Here is a 24775-nt window from a genome sequence, read left to right on the forward strand (position 1 = left end):
ACAGCAGGGGACCCAGCAGAACCTTGCCCCTGCATAGTCAAAACAGGGGGAAGGTCACCTGAGGTGGAAGACAAAATGGAGGGGCCAGACAGAGAAGATGGCGGTTTTCCCGCCAAAAAAGCTCCCTCCATAGCCTGAAGCGGCTGAGAAACCTGAATAGTCTCAGCCGCTAAAGCAGGCAAGCCGGCATCAGCTGTCAAAAAATCAGCTGAGAGGGAATCCTTCGGGGAATCCCTCCGTGGGCGGTTGTGGAAGACCGGGCTTCCCCACTGCTCCAAGCCGACTCGCGAGGCACCATCGGCGGGGAGCTCTGGGCGCCTGCAGCCGCTGCCGACGGAGCTCCACCACCTCACCGACCCAAACCGCCGAGTTCAGGCCGGCCGCGAGTGCCTCGCGGCTGGACTAAAATTGTGGCCTACTCCCCCGGAGAAGGGCACAATTGCTCCATACGCGACCTAGCTATAAAAAAGTGCTGGTTACATGAAAAAATACAGTAAAATACAGTTTTCTTAAAGGGAAACAACCCTTCAGACCAGCACTACCTCAGGATTTTTTTTTTTTTTTTTTTTTTACAGAACAGACTCCACAGGCTCTCGAAGCAATATGCCTTGCTTGACTTAGGGGGCAAGGCTTACTGCTGAGGCTCCTCTAAAAAAATGTGGGGAGGTGGAGGAAGTGGGGGGAGGGACCCCGCTCGTGACCCGCCGGGTTTGACACCCCCGAGGTCGGACGAACCCCCAAACAGAGTCCGTCCAAGCTCCGTCCGGCTAAAAACAGGGACAATAAACCCCCTAAACAAATTCCAACAGCCCTACCAAGGGAGATGGGTACAGATCACTCAACACCTGCTGGAGACTGAAAGAAGACTGAGGGAAATAGAGAGGAGGGGCTAGGATATACTGTCCCAAAGTTTTGTTTTCAGTCTCCACCTGCTGGTCATGATTAGATATATACCCATTCGTAAAGTTAACCTCTACTGGTCTGGAGAGTGCTAAAGAATAATGTTTTTCCCTGGTCTGCAGCAGGCATAAGCAGGAGTTAAACCCCGCTGAGCTGGACTCTTGCCAATATTCAGCGGTACTTAAGGGAGTAGTGATGCCAAGTATTGCCTCTGACTGTTGCAGCATCATTGAATGAAGAAATATTTTCTCCAATTTGTTTTAAGTTCACAGCTTAGGAGCTTCATAGCATGTCCCTTGGTCTTTGTATTTTTGGAAAGGATTATATTATTATTTTCATAGGTTTACTGTAATCAGCCTAAAAATAAAGCGATTGCTAAGTTAAATAAATAATAATGAAAAGATATCACAGGATTGCAACTCTCTTAAGAAGTTGAGATTTGCAAAACTGAGTCGAGATGAGTTGAAGGACAGGGTAATTCTGTACAGTGTTAAATGGTTATGCCCCACCTCGATGGCAGTATTGCCTCTATGATTGGGTAAACATGTACAACATATTTCTATGATTAGTTAAGTCTACACAGCACCAATCTTTCAAGCAACATCTGTGTGGCTAGTAATCAGCCCAGGAATAATCCTGCATCTCTCTACAGCCAGGAATGTCTGGAGAACATACCTCCAGAAAGTCTCCTCCATCACCGTGAAGAATTTTGCCTTGCCTCCAGTGTTTCAAGAACCACTTAAGCTTCAAGAAAAGCAGTACAAAATTCTGCTTGAACTGCTGGGACTCCTGCAATAACAGGTTCTTCTCCTGGCTCCAGAACTTCTGCTCCAGTCTCCTCTGAAGATTGAGGCTCTGCAGCTCAAACTCCCTCCTCTGCAGCATTTTCTGCTGATCTTCCTTCAGCTGGTGAGGAATAAGATTCAAATTGAATGAGAGCCCCATATCGCTACACAACAAAATTTTTCATCTATTATATGACTTATTGCCTTAATTTCTGATTCCTGTCTGTAGTTTCAGCCTAACAAGTCAGTCTCCTCTGGGTCTACAGTACTTTAGAACCCGCGTTTATTCTTTCAGCTAAGTACAACCTTTAAGATAAGAATTGTCTGAGCACAATCAATATTTATTTGGTAGTTTTTCACTGATAAAATAGTAAGAACAGATGACAAGACGTCTGTGCAGTGACTGAGAATCAAAGCTGCTTTTACAGTGGGTTATTTGCTCACACAGTGGACTCATACTCCAGCGTTTCTCTGAACACTAGCCGAATAAAATTTCAAAGGTGTTGCATCTGGTGCCTGTTTATTTCTATTTAACAATGCCTAACAAAGTGGCCAGAGTTCCACTTCTTCATGATTTAACACTGGGAAACTTAGGGGGACCTCATCAAGCACACTAAATGCTAAAATGCCCACTATATTTCTATAAGTGCCTTAGCGTGTGTAAAAAGCGGCTAACATAGTAAAGACGGCAGATAAAGACCTGAACGGTCCATCCAGTTGGTCCATTACAAATACATGATTCAATTAACTTGTCTCTTCTTTGATATTTCTGGGTCATAGACTGTAAAGTCCACCCGATATTGTCCTAGGTTCCAAATACTGAAGTTGCCGTCAAAGCTCACTCCAGGATATCTACCATAAAGTCTGGCCAGTAACATCCTCATGTTCCATGTTAATGGACTTCCCACCGATGCCTTCCCCAGCCCAATCTTACACCAAATCATCACATATGGGACACAGACCGTGCAAGTCTGTCCAGTACCAGCCTTAGCTCTTTATTTAAATGGAGTTCTTTTCATAAATTTGAACCGCTTTGATCCTTTTTGGCTGTATATGTAGTATATAAAGATTTTAATAAACAAATTTACATTCTTTGTTTTCTAATTAGAGATCTTCTATGTTTGTCCCACGCTTTTTTGAATTCCATCACCGTTTTCCTCTCTACCACTTCCCTCAGGAGGGCATGATAGGAATCTACCACCTTCTCCGTGAAAAAGAATTTCTCTCTCCCCCTACCAATTCTGGAACATAAACTGTAGAAGTCCATTTGGCAGCAGTCCTACTTCTCAACTACATGAGTTGCCATCAAAGCTCCCTCCAGCCTTGATCCTGATCTGTCTTTGCCATTTATGGACCCAGACTGTAAAAGTTTGCCCAGCATTGATCTTAATTCCCAACCACTGAAGCTGCCATCAATGGTAACTCCAGCTATGAGGTCATTTAAATTCTGTTTTAATTGGATGCCATCCTCTTTCTACATAGTGTTCCTCTGTATTCATCCCACACATTCCCACGTTTTTGTTTTCACAATCACCCACAGGAGAGCAATCCAGGCATCTACCACCCTTTCATGACGTTGCTCCTGTCTCACCCTGTAACCTCAAATGTTCTACCACTTCCTCCTCTCTGAACTATATTAGTTTGCATATTAATATTATTGCACTGGTGCTCAGTGGCTTAGATTATTGCAACTATTCAATTTTATATTATTAGTTACACTGTTCACAATGCATCAAATTCAACTGCTCACTGGCTGCAGCTTTCATGCACAAATTTCTTCTAAGCTGAAATCATTGCACTACAGCCAGCTAGTCAGCGAGTCCAATTTAAAATCTGGACATTGTTTTTCTGAGCCCTTAAGGGAGGTGGCTCCTATTATCATAAAGATCTAATTGCTATTATGAGCCATCTTGAAGGTACTCGTCTTTTATGCGATATTAAGATTGCCTTTTTGATTGATGGCTCACCTACATGGAAAGTGATTGCAATAAAAATTAATAATAATAAGGCTCTGCTGTTTTATCTGCTAATTTTCATTTCAGGGGGATGTTTGGCTGTTTATGTATGCACAAGTTTATTGTTACATGTGCATATTTTGGATTAAATGATAGGAATCTGCTTGGAACAAACTTTGGATCAGATCTGCAGAATATAAAAACTTGGAAAAGCCTTTATTTATGCAAAATATGGGCATGGCATGCATGCCGCAAGCTAACATCTGTGCTAGAACCATAAACATCTTTTAAAAGGTATCTGTGTTGAAAATACATTTTAAGAACTTCACTGTTGCACCTTTCTAATTTATAGTCACTCTGCTCTGAATTCAGGGCTGCCAACTAATTCATGTCAAGAAGGGACCATTCCTGGCTTTTAATCAGTTCATGCAAATGCTTAGAAAAAAAAGAGATTAAAGAAACCAGGATTGTATTCCAGCCTCTCTCTTTCATGATTTGGAGTTAGATGGGAGCCCATGTTCTCTGTGGCTAAGCAGAAGGAGTAGAGAGGGCTGGAGAGATTCTGCACCTACACTAGGTATCATGTTTGGCATGTACAAAGAGAAAAGCAAAAAACAGGCCTTTAAAATGTGAACTCACTTCAAGAAAGAAAACACATTAGGAAGTGACTATAGAGAATTAATACCAGTTGTCGCTGAAAACAGATGTACCCAACAAAGTGAGCCGTGCAGTAGATGTGCTAGAAACTTAAGCTTGCACATTCTCTGGAAAGGTGCCAGTTTTATGAAGCAGCCTCTCTGGTGAAGTGCTTTAGGTCACAGTTCTTCAACCGCCGGTCCGCGGACCGGTACCGGTTCGCAGAAAATTCCTGCCGGTCCGCACAGGACCGGCGAGATCAACTTCTTAAATTTCCTGCCGGTCCGCGCAGGACCGGCAAGATCGAGGAGCTGTCATTCGCGCAGGGCCGGAGACATAATAGGGAGCCTCACACTGTGCTTTCTCCCCTCCCAGCGGCTCTCCTTACAAACGCAGCGATTCAAAACGGAAGCCTTGGAGCTTTTGCCGAGTCTGATGATGCAACTTCCGCTTTCCTCAGAGGCGGTGCGACCCAACAAAGGACCTGAGGCTGCCTTACTGAATCGCAGCGCTGGGAGGGAGGGAAGAAAGCTGCTGGGCATGGTGAAAATAAAAAAGGGGGACAGTTGTTACTGGACCTGGAGAGGGAGAAGGTGAGATGCTGCTGGGAGGGGGGAGTGAAAGGAGTCTGGGAAGCTGTTGGGTAAGGGGGAAAAAGGGACAGCTGCTACTGGACCTGGATAGGGAGAAGGAGAGATGCTGCTGGGAAGGGAGGAGGGAAAGGAGTCTGGGAAGCTGCTGGGCATGGTGAAAAAAAAAGGGACAGCTGCTACTGGACCTGGAGAGGGAGAAGGAGAGATGCTGCTGGGAGGGGAGGAGGGAAAGGAGTCTGGGAAGCTGCTGGGCATGGTGAAAAAAAAAAGGAACAGCTGCTACTGGACCTGGAGAGGGAGAAGGAGAGATGCTGCTGGGAGGGGAGGAGGGAAAGGAAAGGGAAGAGAGTTACTGCTGGACAGGGGGAGGAGGGAAGGGAGAAGAAAAAAGGAAGGAAACAGCTTGCAGAGAGATTAGAGGAGGGGAAGGGGAGAGACAGGAATGAGATGGGAAGGAGGGTCAGCAGAGAAATTGAGAGGGACAAAGATGCTAGATCTGGTGTAGGAGAGATAAAAATGAAGAGGGCAGTGAAGCTGGAGTGAATCGTGTAAAAAGGAGAGAGGGGCATAGGCTGGATGGAAAGGGGAGAGGGGCATAGAAAGAAGACAAATACCATATGGAAGGGGGAGAGGTCAGACAGTAGATGGAAGGGGCAGATGCTGGATTGAAGAGACAGAGAGGGCAGATGCTGGAAGGAAGAGAGTGAAAAGAAGATGAAAGCAGAAACCAGAGACAACAAAAGGTAGAAACAAATAATTTTATTTCTATTTTGTGATTAGAATATATCAGATTTGAAATATATATCCTGCTAAAGACATAACTGGGGACTGCAGTATTCTGTTAGCATGATATTTCTATGAACTTGGCTTGTTCAGTTTTCTTGATAGTAGAGGGGATATATGTGAAGGGGAGGGGAGACAGGGGTTTTGTTGGTCCGTGCTCTGTATATTTGTATTTATAAAATCACAATTGTTCAGAATATTGTTTTTTTTATACTTTAATAAAATACGTTCAATATAAAATCATAATTGCGGCTTGTGCAGATGGGATCAGATGGTTTGCGGGGACCGAGCTCGCAGAGATGGGGCGTAAACGGGGTTTTAAAATTTTAGTCCTAGTAGTTTGCCGGTCCACAAAATAATTATTTTATTTCTGCCGGTCCACGGGTGTAAAAAGGTTGAAGAACACTGCTTTAGGTGGATACATTTTCTGGTGTTCAGGAAAGGAAAAAAAGGTGAAGGGAATGATCATTTGGCTTTCTTGGCTGGTCTGTTTATATCGTTCACTATTTTAACGTGACTGCTGTTATCGCTTCGACCGATGCTAAAAAACACACTATGGTTTTGTAAAAGGGGGGTTAGTATTTTAAACAACAGACAGCACAATTTAAATGTTATTCTGGTCTCAACTAAACCAGTATAAACCTTCTGGAATGGTTGCAATGTTTCTGCCTGCCCTTATATAAGTCGGAAATCCCAAAGTGAGTAGGTACTTAAGGCTGTCTTTGGGCCTGTTTAATTTGTGCCTAGTGTGAAGTGACTCTATAAGATAAGAAGTATCATCCACTCTTCTGCCTATTTAACTAAGGAGTGGAACAGCAGCTTGACCCTCACCCAAAGGGAGAGAGAGAAGCCCCGCTCAGGACGTGGACTATTGAGAAGAAAATGTGTGGAAATGGGTCCCTGAAGAGAATAGTTTGCCTTGATTATACAAAAACTCTATTTCGAAAGACTGATTATTGAAAGGTATCACAGACGAAGATAAAGAAAAGAGCGTGGAGTATCACAGTGTTTATTCAATGCTATACAACCTCAGGATAGAATTGTAGCTCAAAGCAGTAATTGTTTTGTACATATCTTCAGTTTAGGGAGCTGAAGCAACCCATATCTGACTCTGAGTGATTGTCTGAGGGGCATCTAATACCAGGGCCTTGAACGGAAATCCCTCCCCCTGAGAAAACCTGTTCCCTTGGAGAAGAATGTGTATAGAGGACAAGAAGAAGTAAATGTTCTGTAGGAGCCTCTAAGGATCATCCTGCAAATGAGATATTCCTTCCCTTACAACTGTTTTATTGAGCTGAGGGTAAAATTAGTAAGCTGCGAGTAGGATAAATAGCAGCTACAGCAGCAAAATATTGTATCTTGCCATCACCAAAAGCCTGAAATTGTCTTTTACTCCTTTTCCATATATTGTAAATATTTACCACACTGTATTTTACTTTTGTAATACAAGAACAAATTGTCAGGCTAACAAAGTTTCTTGAACTGAAATTGCTGCCTTGAGTTTAGCATTCTTTCTATAGCTGTCCCAATACTCACCCATAGAGAGATCTTCAGTGCATACCAAAAATGGCATGGACATATTTAGGCCAGCTGCTCTCTCCTCGGCTATCTCATTACTTGTCCAAAATGTCAGTGACATACCTGAGACCCCACCCCCCAAAAAAATCTTTTTTTTAAGTTGTACCAATGGACATACCTGGGAGACTCTTTGATTGATGCTCTCAGCCTCCTCTTTCCTCAGCTGTCTCTCCTGAGCAAGCTGCTCCTGCAGAGTCCGGATACTCTGGTTGGCTTCAGACAAAACCAGCTGAAGTTCCTTTATCTTTTGAAGCAATCAGAAGGAGGAAAATCCTTTGCATTAGCATGGGTGAATAATCAGAAATAGTTTTTTCATCCCTCAAATCCTTTACCTTTCTTAGTTATATGAGATGTTATTGAGTCTTTTTACTGCTTTGTCAGTGAAAACGGGATTTCATTAACTTAGCTGAGGAGCAAGAGATCCAGGATCACTGAGGCCACTTGGAGAGTTTGTGAAACTTTCTGCTACTGAATATAGGTGTCCAGTTGTAGTATATAATGTCAGCTCAGGTAATGTGAACATTTGACCACAGAACTTCATGCTGCCCAAGGGCAGGGAGAGCAGACAAGAAATTTCTGCTTTCCCTAGTTAACAAATAACTGACCAGAGAATGGGTTGCAAGGGAAGAAGAACTAGCGGCTTTCTTTTTTCCGTGCAGCAACAATAGAAAGGGGAAAAAAAAACAGAGAGGGCAGAGGAAAGGGACTGAAGAAGAGAAAAAGAGGCTCAGAAAGGGCTGCAAGGGATTGTGGAGCTGCTTGAGTAGAAGAGAGAAAAGGATAGACTGTGAGCAGGAGTGGCTTGCCTGCCCTTTGAGCATTCAGACATGCCCCAGTAGGCTACAGGTCATGAGCAAATTGGCAGAATTGTCAAAGGTCGAGTCCAGCGCAAATGCAGCAGAAGAAGCAAAAGTAATAATCTGGGTCTCTTGAGTGGATGCAAAAGCTGAAGGCACTGCCACTTCCCCATCCCTTCCTTCTAAGCAGGTTTAGTAACAGGCCATCAGGGTCCAAGTAGCAAGTAAGAATGTGGCAGTGCCTTCAACACAATACATTGGCTCTGAGCCCTGGCATACTATATATTTATTTTAATTAGTGCAGGGCCAGATTTGTTTCTTAATGTGCCGACTAGAGCCAAAGAGGGAAGGGGGAAGAGAGAGAAGGATAATAGAAGGCAGATGTTGGGACAGGGGAAGAATATCAAGAGACAGTGGAGAAAAAGAGGGGTAGATGCTCAATGGGGGAAAAGAGGAAGAGAGTGAGAAGACATGCTACAGAGAGATAGGGCAGATACTGATGAGATAGAAAAGAGGAAGAGGGGGCAGATGCTCAGTGGTGTCTCTAGACAAAAAAAAGCGTGTGGGTTGGCAAAGTGGGTGCAACCTAGGTACAGAAAAGGGAAAGTCAAATTGTCATTTTCCACATCATATCAGCCCCTTGCATTAGCTTTGGCAGCAATTAAGAACCACTGCTCACCCAGTGCCTCCTGCTGGCAGGTGCCATCCAGAGAGTGAAAAAAAAGTTGCTGATGCCAGGATGGCTGCAGGGGAAGGAAGGGAAAGTGATTATCGCCAGAAGGGTGGAGGTCGGGAGGGTAGAAAAGGAAAAGTGTTCATGTATCATGATAAACTGAATTCAGTACTGGCTGTTTTGCAGCATAAAACCATTGCTTTAGCCTAAGCTTATCTATAGGAAGTGAGTGCAGCACTTACAGGAAGGAACATGGTATCATGGTACCTGAAGACACAAAGACAGAAATAAAAAATAAACTGGAAATGAGCAAGAAAAATTACTGTGTGTGACTCCTTGGTGAAAGTTAGATAGGAATGAAAAAAACCATCTTCTACAGACTAAACTAAAATTGATCCGACTTTACTTCCACTATGATCATTTTGCCATCCTAGTCCAAATGCTGGTTTTATCAAAGCTTGACTACTGCAACTCGCTATACGCTGGCCTGAATTCCTCTCTACAACAGAAACTATAAATGATTCAAAACTAAACAATCAGACTAATCGTCAAATTAAAAAAATATGATGCTATATTAGAATCTACCACAAACTTCAGGTGAATTCCGAAAAGAGATTTGGGGTCCATTAGAGTCTTCTGTCAAACACTTTAAAGTTCAAATTGTATTGCTAGTACTTACCAGATTTGAGATTATTTTAAACTCTCTTTATACACATCCAAGATGAATGGGAGGGAGGGAAGGGTTGGAAGGGAGGGTCTCGTGCATAGTATGTAAGTGCTTTTTGAGGATATTTCTGTTATGTAAACTGTTGCACTTAGTATAAGTTATTTTTTACAAAATCGATCAACAGTTATAAATAAGAAATAAGAATCATTGGTTACCTACGCATGCATGAATCACATTTAAGCTCCGTTGGTTGCCTGTCAAATTTCAAATCTTTTTCAACATTCTTGTGTTGGTATTTAAGGTTATTCATTATACCATTCTCTGGTATCTAACCCAAGTAATGATGCTCTATCTGCCTTCTAGATCTCTAAGGTCAGAAGGGGCAATATGGCTGTCACTAAATGAAAACACAAGGGTATCTGCAATCTCAATTGTAGGGGTGTCATTAAGGAACAAACGGACAGGACCACTGAGAGCAAAAGTTCAAGAAAGTACTGAAAACTATTGTGTTTGTAGAGGCGTTTAAATGAATGAATATTAATACTTTATGGAGACATTAACATTATTGTATGTGGAGGTATTACAGTGAATGAAGACAATTTTGATGGAGCCGTACATTCTTGTATGTATGTTCTAACATGATGATTATACTTTGTAAGCGGGTAAGAAATGTTTTAAATAAATAAGTGCACACTAACACCTAAGAGCAAATAATTTAACACTTCTTCAAATCACACTTATCCAGGAATCCTTCCCTCATACAGCCATCAGAACATGGAACAGTCTCTCAACAACCACCAGCTTTCGAATAAAACTAAAAACCTACCTGTATGACAGACCTTGTCAACCTATTAACTTAATCACCGCTGCCATCTTAAGAAAACTATTGCTAACATCGCACCAATATCATCTAGGACACCACGGAAAACCTCCAAACAGATTGGAATTTACATGAGACTATTGTAAAACTTCAAAAATTGGTATTCAAGATCTCACTGTCATATATCCCCGTAATAATATGGTCCTCTTTACCTGTAAATCGCCTTGATCTCTATGATAATACCCACTAGGGTACCTTATGATACGGTTTTAGGGATTCCTCAAGAAATAAGACATATACAGTATATATTTATAGAAATTGAGGGCTCCTCTGTGTATGAAAAAATATTTTATGGGTTTCGCCATAATAAAAAGTTTGGGAATCACAGAGCAGGGTGGAGAGGGGAGTAACTTGGGACCTGTATAGTCATCACAGCTCCCAAAAGGACATCACCCATCTCTGGGTATGTTCTTTACAATTTCTCCTACACCTTGGTTTTCAATCTACAACTGCTATCAAGGGGAGGCCACAAAGTAGTCTTAAGATTGAACGTTAGACATAGCACCATGAATGGAGATCTCCCATGAACAGTTTATACAGGCCTCAAACATACCTCAGCAGCATAGGAGTCATCATCACTGGCATTGTGAGTCTTGCAGCTTTGTGTTAGATCTTCATTTTGGTCCATGCTGGTGCTGCTTCTGTGTTCCGAGGTTTGATTGGCTTGCACGTCCCACTCGGGAAGATCCCTACAATCAGATGACTGCACGCACGGGCAAGGGAATGAGAACACAACCAAAGAGCAAGGGAGGAAAAGAAAAACAAAGAACAAAACAATGGGTCTCTGAAACAGCAACATACTACAAGACAGAAAAGAATGAAGAGGAAGAAGAGCTTTTTCACTATGGCACATGAGAAGACGAGGAATAAAAGAAAGCACACAATGAAGACGTATGTGGACTGGATTGTTCCACAGAAGGTGAGAGAAGGGGGGAGAAAGATGCAAACCCCAGTTATGATGCCATGAAGTGACTGGGGAAAGAGGATTGGGGTTAGAGTAATGGATGGCATGCAAAAAAAATAGAACTTGGAAAAAAAAAAACTCAACGTGTGTTGCAGGACATTTTCAACTTTTCTCATTTCATTAGCAAGTTGCAAACCTATTCTGTTAAAAAAATATATATATAAACATTCACAAATATATTTGCTTGTATGCTTTCAAGTTATCTTTAAACAATATCAGTGAAACATCTGATGCCTTCAGCTAGGAAAAGACGTGGAGGGGCATAATCGAAAGGGACGTCTAAGTCCGTTTACGTCCATCTCGCAAGTCATCCAAAGTTAAAAAGAATCTAAGACACATTTTCAAAAGAGACATCCAACTTTTTTTTACTTTCGAAAATTGTCTAATTATACGTCCTGCCGATCTGATCGTCCAAGCCACTAAATTGTCCATCTTTATACCACATTTCCGTCCAAGTCCAAAACGCCTAGAACAAGCCCTGTTGGACGTGGGAGAGGTCTGCAAAGTGATGGATTGAACCCCTAGACATGCCACCTAAATAGTGGGGTACCTTACAAGACACTGCTGTAAACTTCACAAAAAGGGTGCCATGGCTTCTCCTCCCTACAGCTCCCTTATAGGGCACAGTGAGCCCCCCAAACCACCTCCAGAATTCCCTAGACCCATTCATCTACCACCCTAATAGCCCTTATGGCTTCAGGAGCCACTTATGTCAGTAAAAAAGGGGTTTTGGGGGTGTATAGGGCAGTGCATATGTTTCAGTATCAATGCAGTGATTATAGGGGCTTATGGGCATGGATCCTATTCTCTATGGGTCCCTAACCCACCCCCAAGATGGCTTAAGCTGCCTCTGGGCTGGACGACTAGGCTTTCCTATGCCAGGTGGCCAGGTGATGATGGTCTGCAGGCTGAAATTTAAAGTTGTGAATAAAATTTTTATGGGGGTGGGGGGGTTGGTGATCACTGGGGTAGTGTGTGGGGGTCTGTGTTATGTGTTTGAAGTGCATATCTGGTGAGTTTAGGTGGAGTTTTGTGACTTAGACCATGTTTTACATGGTCTAAGTCACAACGTCCAAGTTCCGTCTAAGCTCTGTTGTAAAACGTTCAGTTTTACATGCTGTATGACTAAGTCTAAGCCGGCCCACGTCAAGCCCAACTCCCGCCCTCGACACGCCTCCCGAAACGCCCCATTTAGCTTTGGACGTTAAGCGGCACTATGAAGGCCTAGGTCATTTAGAAATACGTCCAAAACCCGTTTTTATTTTCGGCGCTTGGACGTTTTTGAGAAAAGTTCATCCAAGTGCCGACTTAGGCCAGTTTTTGGATGTTTTTCTCTTTCGATTATGAGCCCCATAAGCTGTGGGTTCCATTTCTCTTTTGTAGACGAAGATACTTAGGAAAGCAATTTCAATCAGAAATCAGAGCAGATCTCAGTTGAACATAGAGAACACAAGCAGTTACCGGAGATCGCCTTTTCATTTTCAGCCGAGGGGCACAATAAGGAGAAATTCAACTGACTCATGCAATAGTCAGTCATGCTGAAATGCCCCTGCAGGTTTATTCAGCACAAAAATAGAGCTCTGTATAGCCTCTAATAAAGAAAAAAGCTTTTCAATAAAAAATCTGTTCATAAAAGATTGTTTTCTCTACTGTTTGATGTTCCTTCTCTGCTTCTGCCATTGCTGCCATCAGCCCAGCCCTCCCTCTAAACCGGGAAACATTCCCCCACCGTCAGCATGCCCCCTACAAAAAAAGAGAGCATTCCCCCTCACTCCCCAGACAGACACCATCAACCCAGAGGAAGGACCCCAAGTTCCCTGGTGGTCTGGCGGTACCTACTCGCTCCTGTCCATGCTCTTTCAGCAACGAAAATAGCTGCTCCTTATTGTTTTTTTCTTTAAGAGAATGAACTTTGTTTTTACCTCCCCAATTTATATTCATTGTAAACCACTTAGATTTTAACTCTGGTTTATATCTGCACTGCAGTATATTAAATAAATTGAACTTGAACAAGATAGGCCTGGGGTCTTTCCTCTGGGTCCGGGAGGAGGTTGGTGGTGCCTCTTCGGGGAGGGAGATGGGATGCTTCCTTTGCTTGTCCGGGAGAGGGGGATAAGTGTAAAGTGATGCATGTCAGTAACAAAAACCTCATGCACGAATACAGGATGTCCAGCGATACTTGGAGAGACCTCCCAGGAAAGAGATTTGGGAGTTCTGATCAACAAGTTGATGAAGCCGTCCGCGCAATGTGCGGCGGCAGCGAAAAGGGCGAAAAGAATGCTAGGAATGATAAAGAAGGGGATCATGAACAGATCAGAGAAGGTTATCATGCCACTGTACTGGGCCATGGAGTGCCCTCACCTGGAGTACTGCGTCCAGCACTGGTCGCCGTACATGAAGGAGGACACGGTACTACTCGAAAGGGTCAAGAGAAGAGTGACTAAAATGGTTAAGGAGTTGGAGGAGCTGCCGTACAGTGACAGATTAAGAGAAACTGGGTCTCTTCTCCCTTGAAAAGAGGAGACTGAGAGGGGACATGATCGAAACATTCAAAATAAGCTCTTCGGGGATCGTGCCATATAGAAAAATGACATAGCATAATTGCTTTATATTGAATTCTAAATACAACTGGTAGCCAATGCAGTTATCGGAGATATGGGGTAATATGCTCATATCTTGGCGTTCCGGTTATCAATCACCCCACTTCTACGTGATGCCCACTGGCTTCCCATCCCTCATCGCATCCCTTTCAAAATTTTACTTGTCACTTATAAAACCAAACACCTCCATATCTCTGCATTCATAAATAAACATTTAATTAATTCCCTATGCATCAACCCGTACACTACGTTCCACTCATCAAGATCTGCAGGCTGTTCCCTCTATCCGAGACATTTTTTACGACACCACTAGAAAGTCCATCTTCTCAGTTATAGCCCCTTTACTCTGGAATCCTCTTCCCCTGCACATAAAGCAAGAATCCTCCCTCACACTATTCAAATCAAAACAAAACTTAAAACCTTTCTATTCAAGGATACTTATGATACCTAATCCAGGAGTCCATTTCTTTCCCTGAACTACCATCCAACTCGGGCCATTTACTCCAACCGCCTCCTTAGAGGTGAATTAACTCCTAATGTTCTATCCATCCCCCTCCCTCCTTTATATTTTTTTTATCTCAATGTATTTTTTACCACCTCTTATTCCTTCCTCCCCAATCATGTCAGTCAATGTTAAATGTTGTTATCTCCCCTTTTCCTCCACATCAAACTGATCATATGGTGGATTTTCTTTTTTTTTTTAAACTTTTTTATTTGTAAACTGTATAGATAAATTTTGATAGACGGTATATCAATATAATAAACTCGGAAACTTGGTGCTAAAAAAGCTAGCACGGCTTTGTAAAGGAAGGGGTTTATGCTGCTTCGCCTAGAATTAAGCAGTAGATTTTCCCAAGTCCATCTTAATAATGACTTATGGACTTTTTTTAAAAAACGTTATCCAATCCATTTTTAAACCTGTTAAGCATTTTCTGGCAATGAATTCACTTTTCAATCTGTATTCGCGATCAAGGGGGGGCCTCTATGTTACAGATCTTAGTGTTCCATGCAAAAAGGCAAACTTACTTCTAACCCTTCCGCAGTATCACAGGAAGACAAGACCTGAGTAAACACTATTCACAAAAGTTTTTATCACTTTTTAAACTCTTTAAGTGCACATTACTGTGCAACAATTATCAAACACAGCTGCCATTCTGTTTATTTGCCCCCAAAAGTTCTAGGCAATGTACATAAAAAAAGAGAAATTTACAATCATATAAACTTCTTAAATTGCTCCAAAAAATCATGTTACAAACATCATAGTGACAGAAACTACAAAATAAAATAAAACCAATTTAAAATTATGCACAATAAATCAAAACAGTAAAAAATCATCAAAGTATCAACTAAACAGACTAAGCCCACTAAAATCAATTAGAGAAGGACATTGACAACAATGAAAGATCTGCTCTAAAAGGAAGACTTTAAATTCTTGCTGAAACTAATTTCCCAATGAAGCACTTTTGAAAGATTTCCATAAGAACGGGACAGCACATGCATATGTTTAGAGTTCTAGTTTTAATCTGTGTATGCTCAAAACCCTAACTCTGGCGCCACACAATGAAAGCTGAAACCATTAGTGCAGACCGAATTTAAATGTAACCGAGGCTTACCCAAGATCACAAGGCAACTTCCTGGTTCTCACCTACTGCTCTTTGCTAGGCTGCACTTCAGCTTGATAGACCCAATCAGGAACTACTTATAATAATAATAATAACTTTATTCTTATATACCGCCAACAATCTTGCGACTTCTAGGCGGTTTACAATAAAGAGAAACTGTAAATACAATAAAGAGAAACTGTACATACAGCGAATTCCAACAATAAAGAGAAGTGGTTTACAATAAAGAGAAACTGTATATACAATAAAGAGAAACTGTACATACAGCGAATTAAAGAGTATAGCATTGTACATCTGGTAGTTCCAACATTAATAATATTAACAGCAGTTTGTGTGCTGCAAGACCAGGAAGTGCCATGTTGCTTACACAAAATTAGAAATATTCCATGTATTGAATGGAGTGTTCATGGTTAGTGATTAGGGTTGGGGGGCTGATGTTCTGGTTCGTTATCTAGGTATTTCAAGAACAGGTAGGTTTTTAGGTGTTTCCTAAATTCGCCATAGTTGTTTGTGTGTGCAATTAGTTTTTCTAAGTCTTTGCCCCATGTGGCTGCTTGGTACGATAGCAGTTGTTGATGGTATCTCTTATATTTACACCCTCTAGCCGGTGGGGAGACAAATTTCAGGTGTGTTTTTCTTTCATGTCTGTTGGTTGGGAATGAGAAGAGGTCTGTGATGTATTTTGGGGCTAGACCATTTAATACCTTGAAGCAGAGACATCCTAGCTTGAACTTCGTGCGTGCCTTCATCGGCAGCCAGTGTAGGAGTCTGTAGGAAGGGGTTATGTGGTCGGACTTCTTCAACCCGAAAATCATCCTGACTGCTGCGTTTTGTATCAGTTGTAGTCTTTGCATTTGTTTCTGGGGGATTGTCAGATGGGTGATGTTGCAATAATCCAGGTGGCTTAGTATTAGGGATTGTACTAGAATTCTGAAGGCTGAAGTGTGGAAGTACGCCTTAATGGACCTCTTTTGATTAGGGAGTCTATATGGTCTTTCATGGTTAGACCTTGGTCTAGTATTACTCCTAGAACCTTCATTGTTGGTTGGATAGGGTAGTTAAGATTGTTAATGTGTAATGGGTCATGGCTGGTAAGAATCTTTATACAACAGCATGCTATAAAAAGCATATCATTTATTTCAGTGATACTACAGCCAGATCTGGCAAACTGTTTTATATCTGGAAAAATTTCAGCATGCTACAAACAGTCTCATGCTATAATCTTGATTTCCCTAGTATTGTTTCTGTGTGCTGCTTTGCTAAGTATTTTGGACCCATTGGGGGGTTTTAATCCCATTTTGCAGTATGTCTGACTGAACTATAAACAAGATCTACTCAGAAAAACAGACCTGCATGAGGAAAATATTGAAAGCATTGGGAGGAGAAACCATCTCACTGTTTTTCTAAAATACAAAGTTATCAAATGATGATGATTCCATCTTGCCCCTACCCTAGAGCATCAAGCAGAGCATTATTTCCTAGTGCCAGAGAGAAAAACGGTCCTCTCCGTGCACAGTGAACAATTCTGCCGAAACATGTCCTGGACCAGCCCAACAGGGCGAATGCTGCCAAAAAGGAAAGCCACAAGTTCCTGGCACACATTACCCCCTTTAATTCCCGAAGAAGCCAATATAATTTTAAGTTTATTTTTACCTCTTAAGGTAGTATTAAAGTATAAAATACTATAGCCATAAGAAGGCATTTCAACACAGCTAACTTCTGGGTAATCATAAAATGCTGCTTTGACAGTGCTTCCATTAGAGCAAATGACTATGGTCATAAAAAAGAAATTATAGACAACTTCTAAAAGGGGTTTGGGGACTTGTATACCGCCTTTTTGTACACAAACACAGAAACATGATGACAGATAAAGGTCAAATGGCCCATCCAGTCTGCCCACCCTTAGTAACCGTTATCTCTTCCTCTCTCTAAGAGATCCCACGTGCCTATCCCAGTCTCTGTCTCCACCACCTCTTCTTAACACTGTTCCACGCATCTACCACCCTCTCTGTGAAAAAGTATTTCCTTAGATTACTCCTGAGCCTATCATCTCTTAACCTCATCCTATGCCCTCTCATTCCAAAGAATGGGCTACTGGGCTTGATGGACCATTGGTCTGACCCAGTAAGGCTACTTTTATGTTCTTATGGAAGAGACTCGATTCAAGCACGTTTACATAACATAAGTATTTAAACATCTTTATCCTATCTCCCCTCTCCCACCTTTTCTCCAAAGTATACAGATTGAGATCTTTAAGTCTGTCCCCATACACCTTATGACGAAGACCACACACCATTTTAGCAGCTTTCCTCTGGACCAACTCCATCTGCTTATATCTTTTTGAAGGTGCGGCCTCCAGAATTGTACACAATATTCTAAATAAGGTCTCTCAACCAAAGTCTTATACAGGGGCACCAATGCCTCCTTTTTCATACTGGCCATACCTCTCCCTATGCACCTTAGCATCCTTCTAGCTTTTGCCATCACCTTTTCAACCTGTTTGGCCACCTTAAGATCATCACATACAATCACACCAAGTCCCGCTCTTCTGTCGTGCACTTAAGTTCTTCACCCCCTAAACTGTACCGTTCCCTCGGATTTTTGCAGCCCAAATGCATGACCTTGCATTTCTTAGCATTAAATTTTAGCTGTCAAATTTCAGACCATTCTTCAAGCTTCGCTAGGTCTTTCTTCATGTTATTCACACCATCCAGGGTGTCTACTCTAGTGCAGATTTTGGTATCATCCTCAAAGAGGCAAATCTTACCCGACAGCCCTTCAGCAATATCGCTTATAAAAATGTTAAAAAGAACAGGCCCAAGAACAGAACCTTGAGACACACCACTGGTAACATCCCTTTCCTCAGAGTAATCTCCACTGATCACTACCCTCTGTTGCCTTCCACTCAACCAGTTCTTGATCCAGCTCGTCACTTTGGGACCCATCCCAAGGGAACTGACTGGTAGGTTGCCCAGGGAGGCGCAAAGGGAAAGATGTAGGAAAATCGCGGGTTTGTTGTGTTTGGGGGGAGGTTTCTTTTGCTGCCTGCGTTCATGGAGTCAGGGAGGGAGGGTGTGACGGCTGTTGGATCCATGAGAGGGAGGGAGGAAGTTGGAGCTGCTGACCGGGAGGAGTGGGAAAGGAGGCAACTCGCAACAGATCATTTACTGCGGGGACAAGGCCATTAACCACTTTACAGGGCGGTGAATGACCTTGTCCCCATACCTGTGGCAACCAATCGATTTCTCCCACCGTTCTTCCATGGCTAGCCGCGGTAAACAGTCACTGTGTCATTTTCTACCTGCATGGTCCATCTAATCAGCCCAACATATACCTACTTAGTCTTGACCTGTCCTTGCCATTTTTAGGGCATACATCATAGAAGTTTGCCTAGCACTGTCTTAATTTTCCACTACTGGAGTTGCTGTTGAAGCCTGCCCCAACCCAACCAGCTCTATCTAGCTGTTATCGGGACACAGATTGTAGAAGTCTACTCAAACATTAGCCTTACTTCCCAACTACTGTATTCATTGCTTAACATGGCTAAGTTGTTTTGATTTCATTCTCTTTCCATATAGGAATTCCTTGTGCTTATCCCATGCATTCTTGAATTCTGTTACCATTTTTGTCTCCACCACCTCTTGCAGGACATACAAGGCATCTACCATCCTCTCCGTGAAAAAGTACTTCTTAACATTACTCCTAAGTCAACCTCTCCTGTAACCTCAATTCATCTTCTCTAGTTTTACCATTTACCCTATTCTAGAAAAGGTTTGTTTGCATTATTACCACTTTCCAAATATTTAAACCTCTGTGTCATATCACTTCATCCCTCCTTTCCTCCTTGACATAGTCAAGTCCTAAATTCTCTTTTTGTAGGTCTTTTGGCTGAAAGCCATATCGTTTTTGTTGCTTTTCTCTGAACTGTTGCAAGTCTTATGTCCTTTGAAAGATATAACCTCCAAAAACTGAACACAATACTCCAAATGGGGTTTCCCCAACAATTTGTACAAGGGCATCAGCACCTCCTTTCTTCTTCTGGTTATACATCATTCTCCCTGGAAAAGCGGAAACTCAGAGGAGACATGATAGAGACTTTCAAGATCATGAAAGGCATAGAGAAGGTAGAAAGGGACAGATTCTTCAAACAACTGGGAACCACAAGTACAAGGGGGCACTCGGAGAAACTGAAAGGGGATATTAGAACCAATGCTAGGAAGTTCTTTTTCACACAGAGGGTGGTGGACACCTGGAATGCGCTTCCGGTGGTTGTGATAGGACAGAGTACACTACGGGGTTTCAAAGAAGGATTAGATAGATTCCTGAAGGATAGGGGGACTGAGGGATACAGATAGAGGTAGAGATAGGTTATAGAAAGAGTATAGATAAAAAAATAAGAGAGATTAAAGGGCTTAGACAAGGATTACCTTACAGGTCATGGGCCTGATGGGCCGCCGAGGGCGCGGACTGCTGGGCGCGATGGACCTCTGGTCTGACCCAGCGGAGGCAACTTCTTATGTTCTTATACAGCCTAGTATCCTTACCAGGGCGCATAGATAGAAGCGCTCTGTTGTAGAATTTCCCTCTTAGTGCAATATTTAACTCTGCCTGGTTAAATTTGCCTAAGAGCAGCTACATAAATAGCTACTTTAAATCTATCTGCATAAGTCTTGCACAGTTAGATCCAACTAGATATTCAGCTGCAATTTTGCCAGTGAGCTGCAGTCTGATATCTGGACAAATACAACTAGCTGATTTTATGTTCAATCGCTCCTTGAAAATCTACCCCATGGTAAATGAAGCAGTAATTACTGTGAAGGAAACAGAAACAAAATTACCTGAAAATCTGTACCATATTCTTTCCTAGAAGAATCCTTCAAGGAGTCCTGGGACTCAGAGGTTGGCAATACTGACAGACTCTCCATCTGTTCCTTCAGCCAGTCCTCTAGGGTGTCCACCTGTCTCATAAAGGCAGTCAGTTCTTGTTGTAAGACGCCCAGTCTCAGAAAAACGACTCCAATCAGCTTGGAGTCCATGGTGATTTCCTTGTTATCAACTACCTCAGTCAACATAATGTTGGTACAGTCATTATCCAGACATAGTCTAACACCTGAGGTGAATTTATTTACGTCAGAAAGTAAAATCTCAATAGCTTTGCTGACAAGTCTTATCTGGTCCCTAATATGCAGCAGGTTCTCAAAGTCTTTTGTTTTCAGTGTCCAGCCTGGGCCGGAGTTCCATCCATTTAGAGACCTCTGGTTTCTGTTGTCTGGGATCTGCTCTTGGTCATCTTTAGTGTCACTTCCCCCACTGACTGGAATCTCTCTCCAGAAAGAGGAAGGAACACACTGAGCAGAATCTCCAGCTTCGGCATCTGTCTCCATCATGGGTCGGGTTGCTTGGCAGGATGCCAGGTCATAGCGCTGAAGGTTGGAGAGCAGTACTCTGTTCTCATATTGCAACTTCTTCACTTTCCCACTCAGCTCACTAATCTGGAGCTTAGCGGTTGCAAGTTCTTCTTGTGAAGGCTCACTTATCACAGAGCAGCTGTCCTCAGACAATGTTATATCCAGGTCATGCTCTGATTTATACTTATTCAGTTCATTCATAAGTAGCTTATTTTGGTCCTCTAATTCTATCAGTGATCTCCGCAGGAGCTCTGCTTCTTCTTCAACAAACTGGAGATGTCTCCTTAGTTCCACAAAGTTATCTCCAGACTCTCCAGATGGAAGAACAAATCGAATGCCTTGTCCAAAGACATCTTTATCACTTTGTATCTTCATCTCATCCATCTCTGCCCGCAGTCCCCGATTTTCAACTTCCAGGTCAACAATCTTCCGGCTTAAGATGTTGGCTTCCTCTTCTACCAGCTTCAAGTGGACTTTCAGTTCTGCTTCTCTGGAATGGGGAGAATCAGCCAGTTCCGCAACAGATAGGGTGCTGTCCAGATCTCCATAAAGAGAGCCATATTTCAGAAGCTCCTCTTTCATACTATCATTCTCCTTTGCCAGCTTGGTCAGTTTTTTACACATGAGAGCAGATTCCTCTTTAGCAAAATGTAGCTGACATTTCAGATCTGCATTGTCTTCCTGAAATCCAGAACAAAAGAGAGATTATCAAACAAAGATCAAGTACATGAAAATTGGTTCTTTATACAGTCCTTAAATCTGTAAGTCAGTTCAGACAACCAATATGTCTACTTCACTACAGCAGTCATTTTAATTCTAATGCTAGTGTCTTATATACCACTATATCTCCTACTGGATTCAAAGTAGTTACAAAAGAATGACAAAAATTTACCAGGATGAGTAAGGACAAAAGACTTACAATTATAGATATTTCAGAAGACCAATTTATATTTTGAACATACAGAAATTGCAATTTGGATGTGTATGTTGCTGTGACAGGTCCTCTTAACAATAGTTCAACCTTTATTAAGAAATTCTCTTAGCAAATTATTTGTGCCATATGCAACTTTGTCTTCATTACTAAACATCATTTTGCTAAAACAGATCTTAATGGTCACTTCCTCGATGTCACTTATCAATCAATTTTTTACAGCATCCTGGAGTGAGTATAACACCACAATTTGTTTTAACAGTACATCTGTTTTTCGGGTTATTGGGAAAATATTGGGGGTCTCGTCTTTCCAGACACCATATATTATTAGCACCTTAAAGCAGCCTATGGTAGTGATGAGCCAGAAATTCTACATTCTGACTGACTGATCTACTAACATTCTTTGTGATTCAGTGAACCATTATTATGCCAGCAGAGAACTGAATGCTCACAATACTATCTTCATTTAGGAGATTACCAGAGGGAGAGCAGAGTAGCAGTGATTATCTATTCACATAGTTCCTGCTGATGTACTTGCAGCTCAGAGAGGAAGCAAACTAATATGACATCAACAGGGAGATTTCCATAGAGAAAAAAGGTAAACTCAAGGGGAGAGACACATGGAAGAAAAAAGCACAGGGAAAGCCGACATAAATATGTCTATCCTATCTTTTTGATCCAGAAATTTATATGATGTCTACATTGTATGGGTTCATGGGCACTGCCGTGGTATAAATTCCACTCAACCAGAATGGGCAAGGAGGCACAGGAAGCAGAGGATCCACTGCAGCAGCTCCCAATCTTCTGAGGTGGATATCCCCGCTGCTCTGCTGGCCTTTTTTGATAATTTGCTAGGAGCCCGTAAAAGAACTTCTGCCACTGTAACATATTTTGAAATAAGCTCTCATTCGTGACAGACAAAACTCAATAAAACCTGACATTATTATTAGTAATTCTATTGCTAACCAGGTTGCTCTCAGTAGAAGCACCACACAGATAAAGAAAAAGCTCCAGTTTTCTATACAGATCTGCAGACAGTTTTATTCACTCATGTGTCCTACAAACCTTCACAGAAACATGAAACTTTCATATGTAAAAGTCCCTTAGGTCAGGACTGGCATGAATTTCCTATTTTGGAGAGGGTGGGACCTGGAAGGCCTTGAGCATGCAGGTATGCACAAGGCTCCACACCATATGTGATGAGATCCTTCTTTGGAAATGACTGCCACACCAGTGTCCCCTGAAAGGTGAATGGAAAAGATGTACTGGACACCTCGGAGGAGGGGGGAGAGGAAATGTGGGATGATGAACTATAGAGGTGTTTGGGGGGGAAGGGATGATGTGGAACATAGGAGGGGGAGGAGCCTTGAATCACCTCTTGGTGATGGGTGGGCACGGTTCAAAGTTTGCCTAGGGCAGAGGTAGGCAATACCGGTCCTTGAGAGCCACAGGCAGGTCAAGATGGATTTGCATGCACTGCCTCCTTGAGATGCAAATCTCTCTCATGCATATTTATTTTGAATATCCTGAAAACCTGACCTACCTGTGGCTCTCAAGAACCAGAACTGCCTACCCCTGGTCTAGGGTGTCAGATACCGCTGGGCTTAGCAGAGACATCTAGTAGCTCTTCTAAAGTTGTGTCTTATGACCTGGTTGTGCCATTTGCATTTCCGGAGCAGGGAAGGATTCTCCTTTACACAATGTTAACAGTGAGATAATGGTGGAAGACGACCTGGAACTGGTATAAATACCAAGCTAAAACAGTGCTAGCTGTGTGGCTCTCTCTGCCACGGCATCAAAAGAAAGGTGAAAGGGTCTCTAGTTCACTCAGTCTTTAATTCATGACAACAGGTAGTGAGGGGGTAGAATATCAAAAACAAAAAGGGCAACAAGGTCCCTGGAAAGAGGATGACACAGCAGAGGACCCCGACTGCTGATATAAGGAGGGCCAAATTCCACAAGGGAGTCAGCAAACCCACTAAAGGTCAATCTCTTGCCTTTGAAAGGATATGGCGATATAGAAGCACTGCTGGCGACTGACAGCTTCTGTAGGCAGGAAAAAATTCAAGCATGCGCATTAGGATCGCCTACATACGTGCACCTAAACATGCCTCCCTAGCTTTATTTGTTTACGCAAGAAAAATTAAGGTCTGATACTTTTTGAACAGCCCTCGTACATCATACAGAATGCGACGGACCAGTTGCGATCAATCGCAAGAGGCATTCCAGCGCTGCTTCCAACAATAGCAGAATCTTTAGAAGAAGTGTGTGGCAGCCCAAGGGGACTACTCTGAAGGAGATTAGTATAAGATTGTTGTATCTCAATACGAGTATTTTTTATGAATAAAGGTCTGATACTTTTTGAATGGCCCTCGTATTTTGAAAAAAAAGACAGACTTAGTATCAATGGGAAATATTGGGCCAAATATGAACAAATTACCTGAGGGAAATTAAAAGCTAGTTATAAATTTGATTAGATATAAAAGATTTTAATTTCCCAGATTATGCTTCTCTGTTGCATGGTCCACTCCTTTCACATGCTGTGCTGCTCAGACAACACTGGCACACGGGCTGAGAACTCTTAATCCCAGGGCTCCTCTGCCAAACCACTGCGTTACAACAGTCTATAACAATGAACTGTCTCTGCCAACTAGAATTTCTCTGGATCAAGAGAGAGCCTGCTGCAATGGCAGGATTCCCTCACTACAGCTTTTCATGCAGAAGGTTTACAGGATCGTTTTAGAACGGCTTTCTGTGTGTGAGGCCTTCCTGGGATGAAGTTTGAGATTTACATGAATGCTTTGTGAAATGCACAGTTCACGTGTATAAGTTATCAGACATACATGTCTGTCTATGCTTGCTCCAGAGCAGACGAAACATACATGTATATGCCACTGCTGCGACTTCAGAAATGGAAAGTATACACATCGCTGTCCTTTTCTAAAATCACCACTTTCTAAACAGGTATCACTCAACCTATGTTGCTGGCTGTACTTCGCCTCC

General features: G+C 42.3%; 1 protein-coding gene across 4 annotated transcripts in view; it reads right to left on the bottom strand.

Moving 5' to 3' along the window:
• Positions 1–24775, bottom strand: part of SOGA1 (suppressor of glucose, autophagy associated 1) — a 119351-nt gene that overhangs the window by 46415 nt on the left and 48161 nt on the right. For 3 of the 4 annotated variants that reach the window (XM_033962977.1, XM_033962978.1, XM_033962976.1), the window contains exons 5-8: positions 20272–21522; positions 10801–10950; positions 7349–7474; positions 1576–1806 (exon numbers count right to left, since the gene is read on the bottom strand). In XM_033962977.1, coding sequence (XP_033818868.1) covers positions 1576–1806; positions 7349–7474; positions 10801–10950; positions 20272–21522 — 1758 coding nt within the window. The remainder of the gene's footprint in view (positions 1–1575; positions 1807–7348; positions 7475–10800; positions 10951–20271; positions 21523–24775) is intronic. The other variant, XM_033962979.1, reaches the window with a different exon arrangement.

Source organism: Geotrypetes seraphini, chromosome 11 (genome assembly GCF_902459505.1).
Source record: "Geotrypetes seraphini chromosome 11, aGeoSer1.1, whole genome shotgun sequence".
Classification (NCBI taxonomy): domain Eukaryota; kingdom Metazoa; phylum Chordata; class Amphibia; order Gymnophiona; family Dermophiidae; genus Geotrypetes; species Geotrypetes seraphini.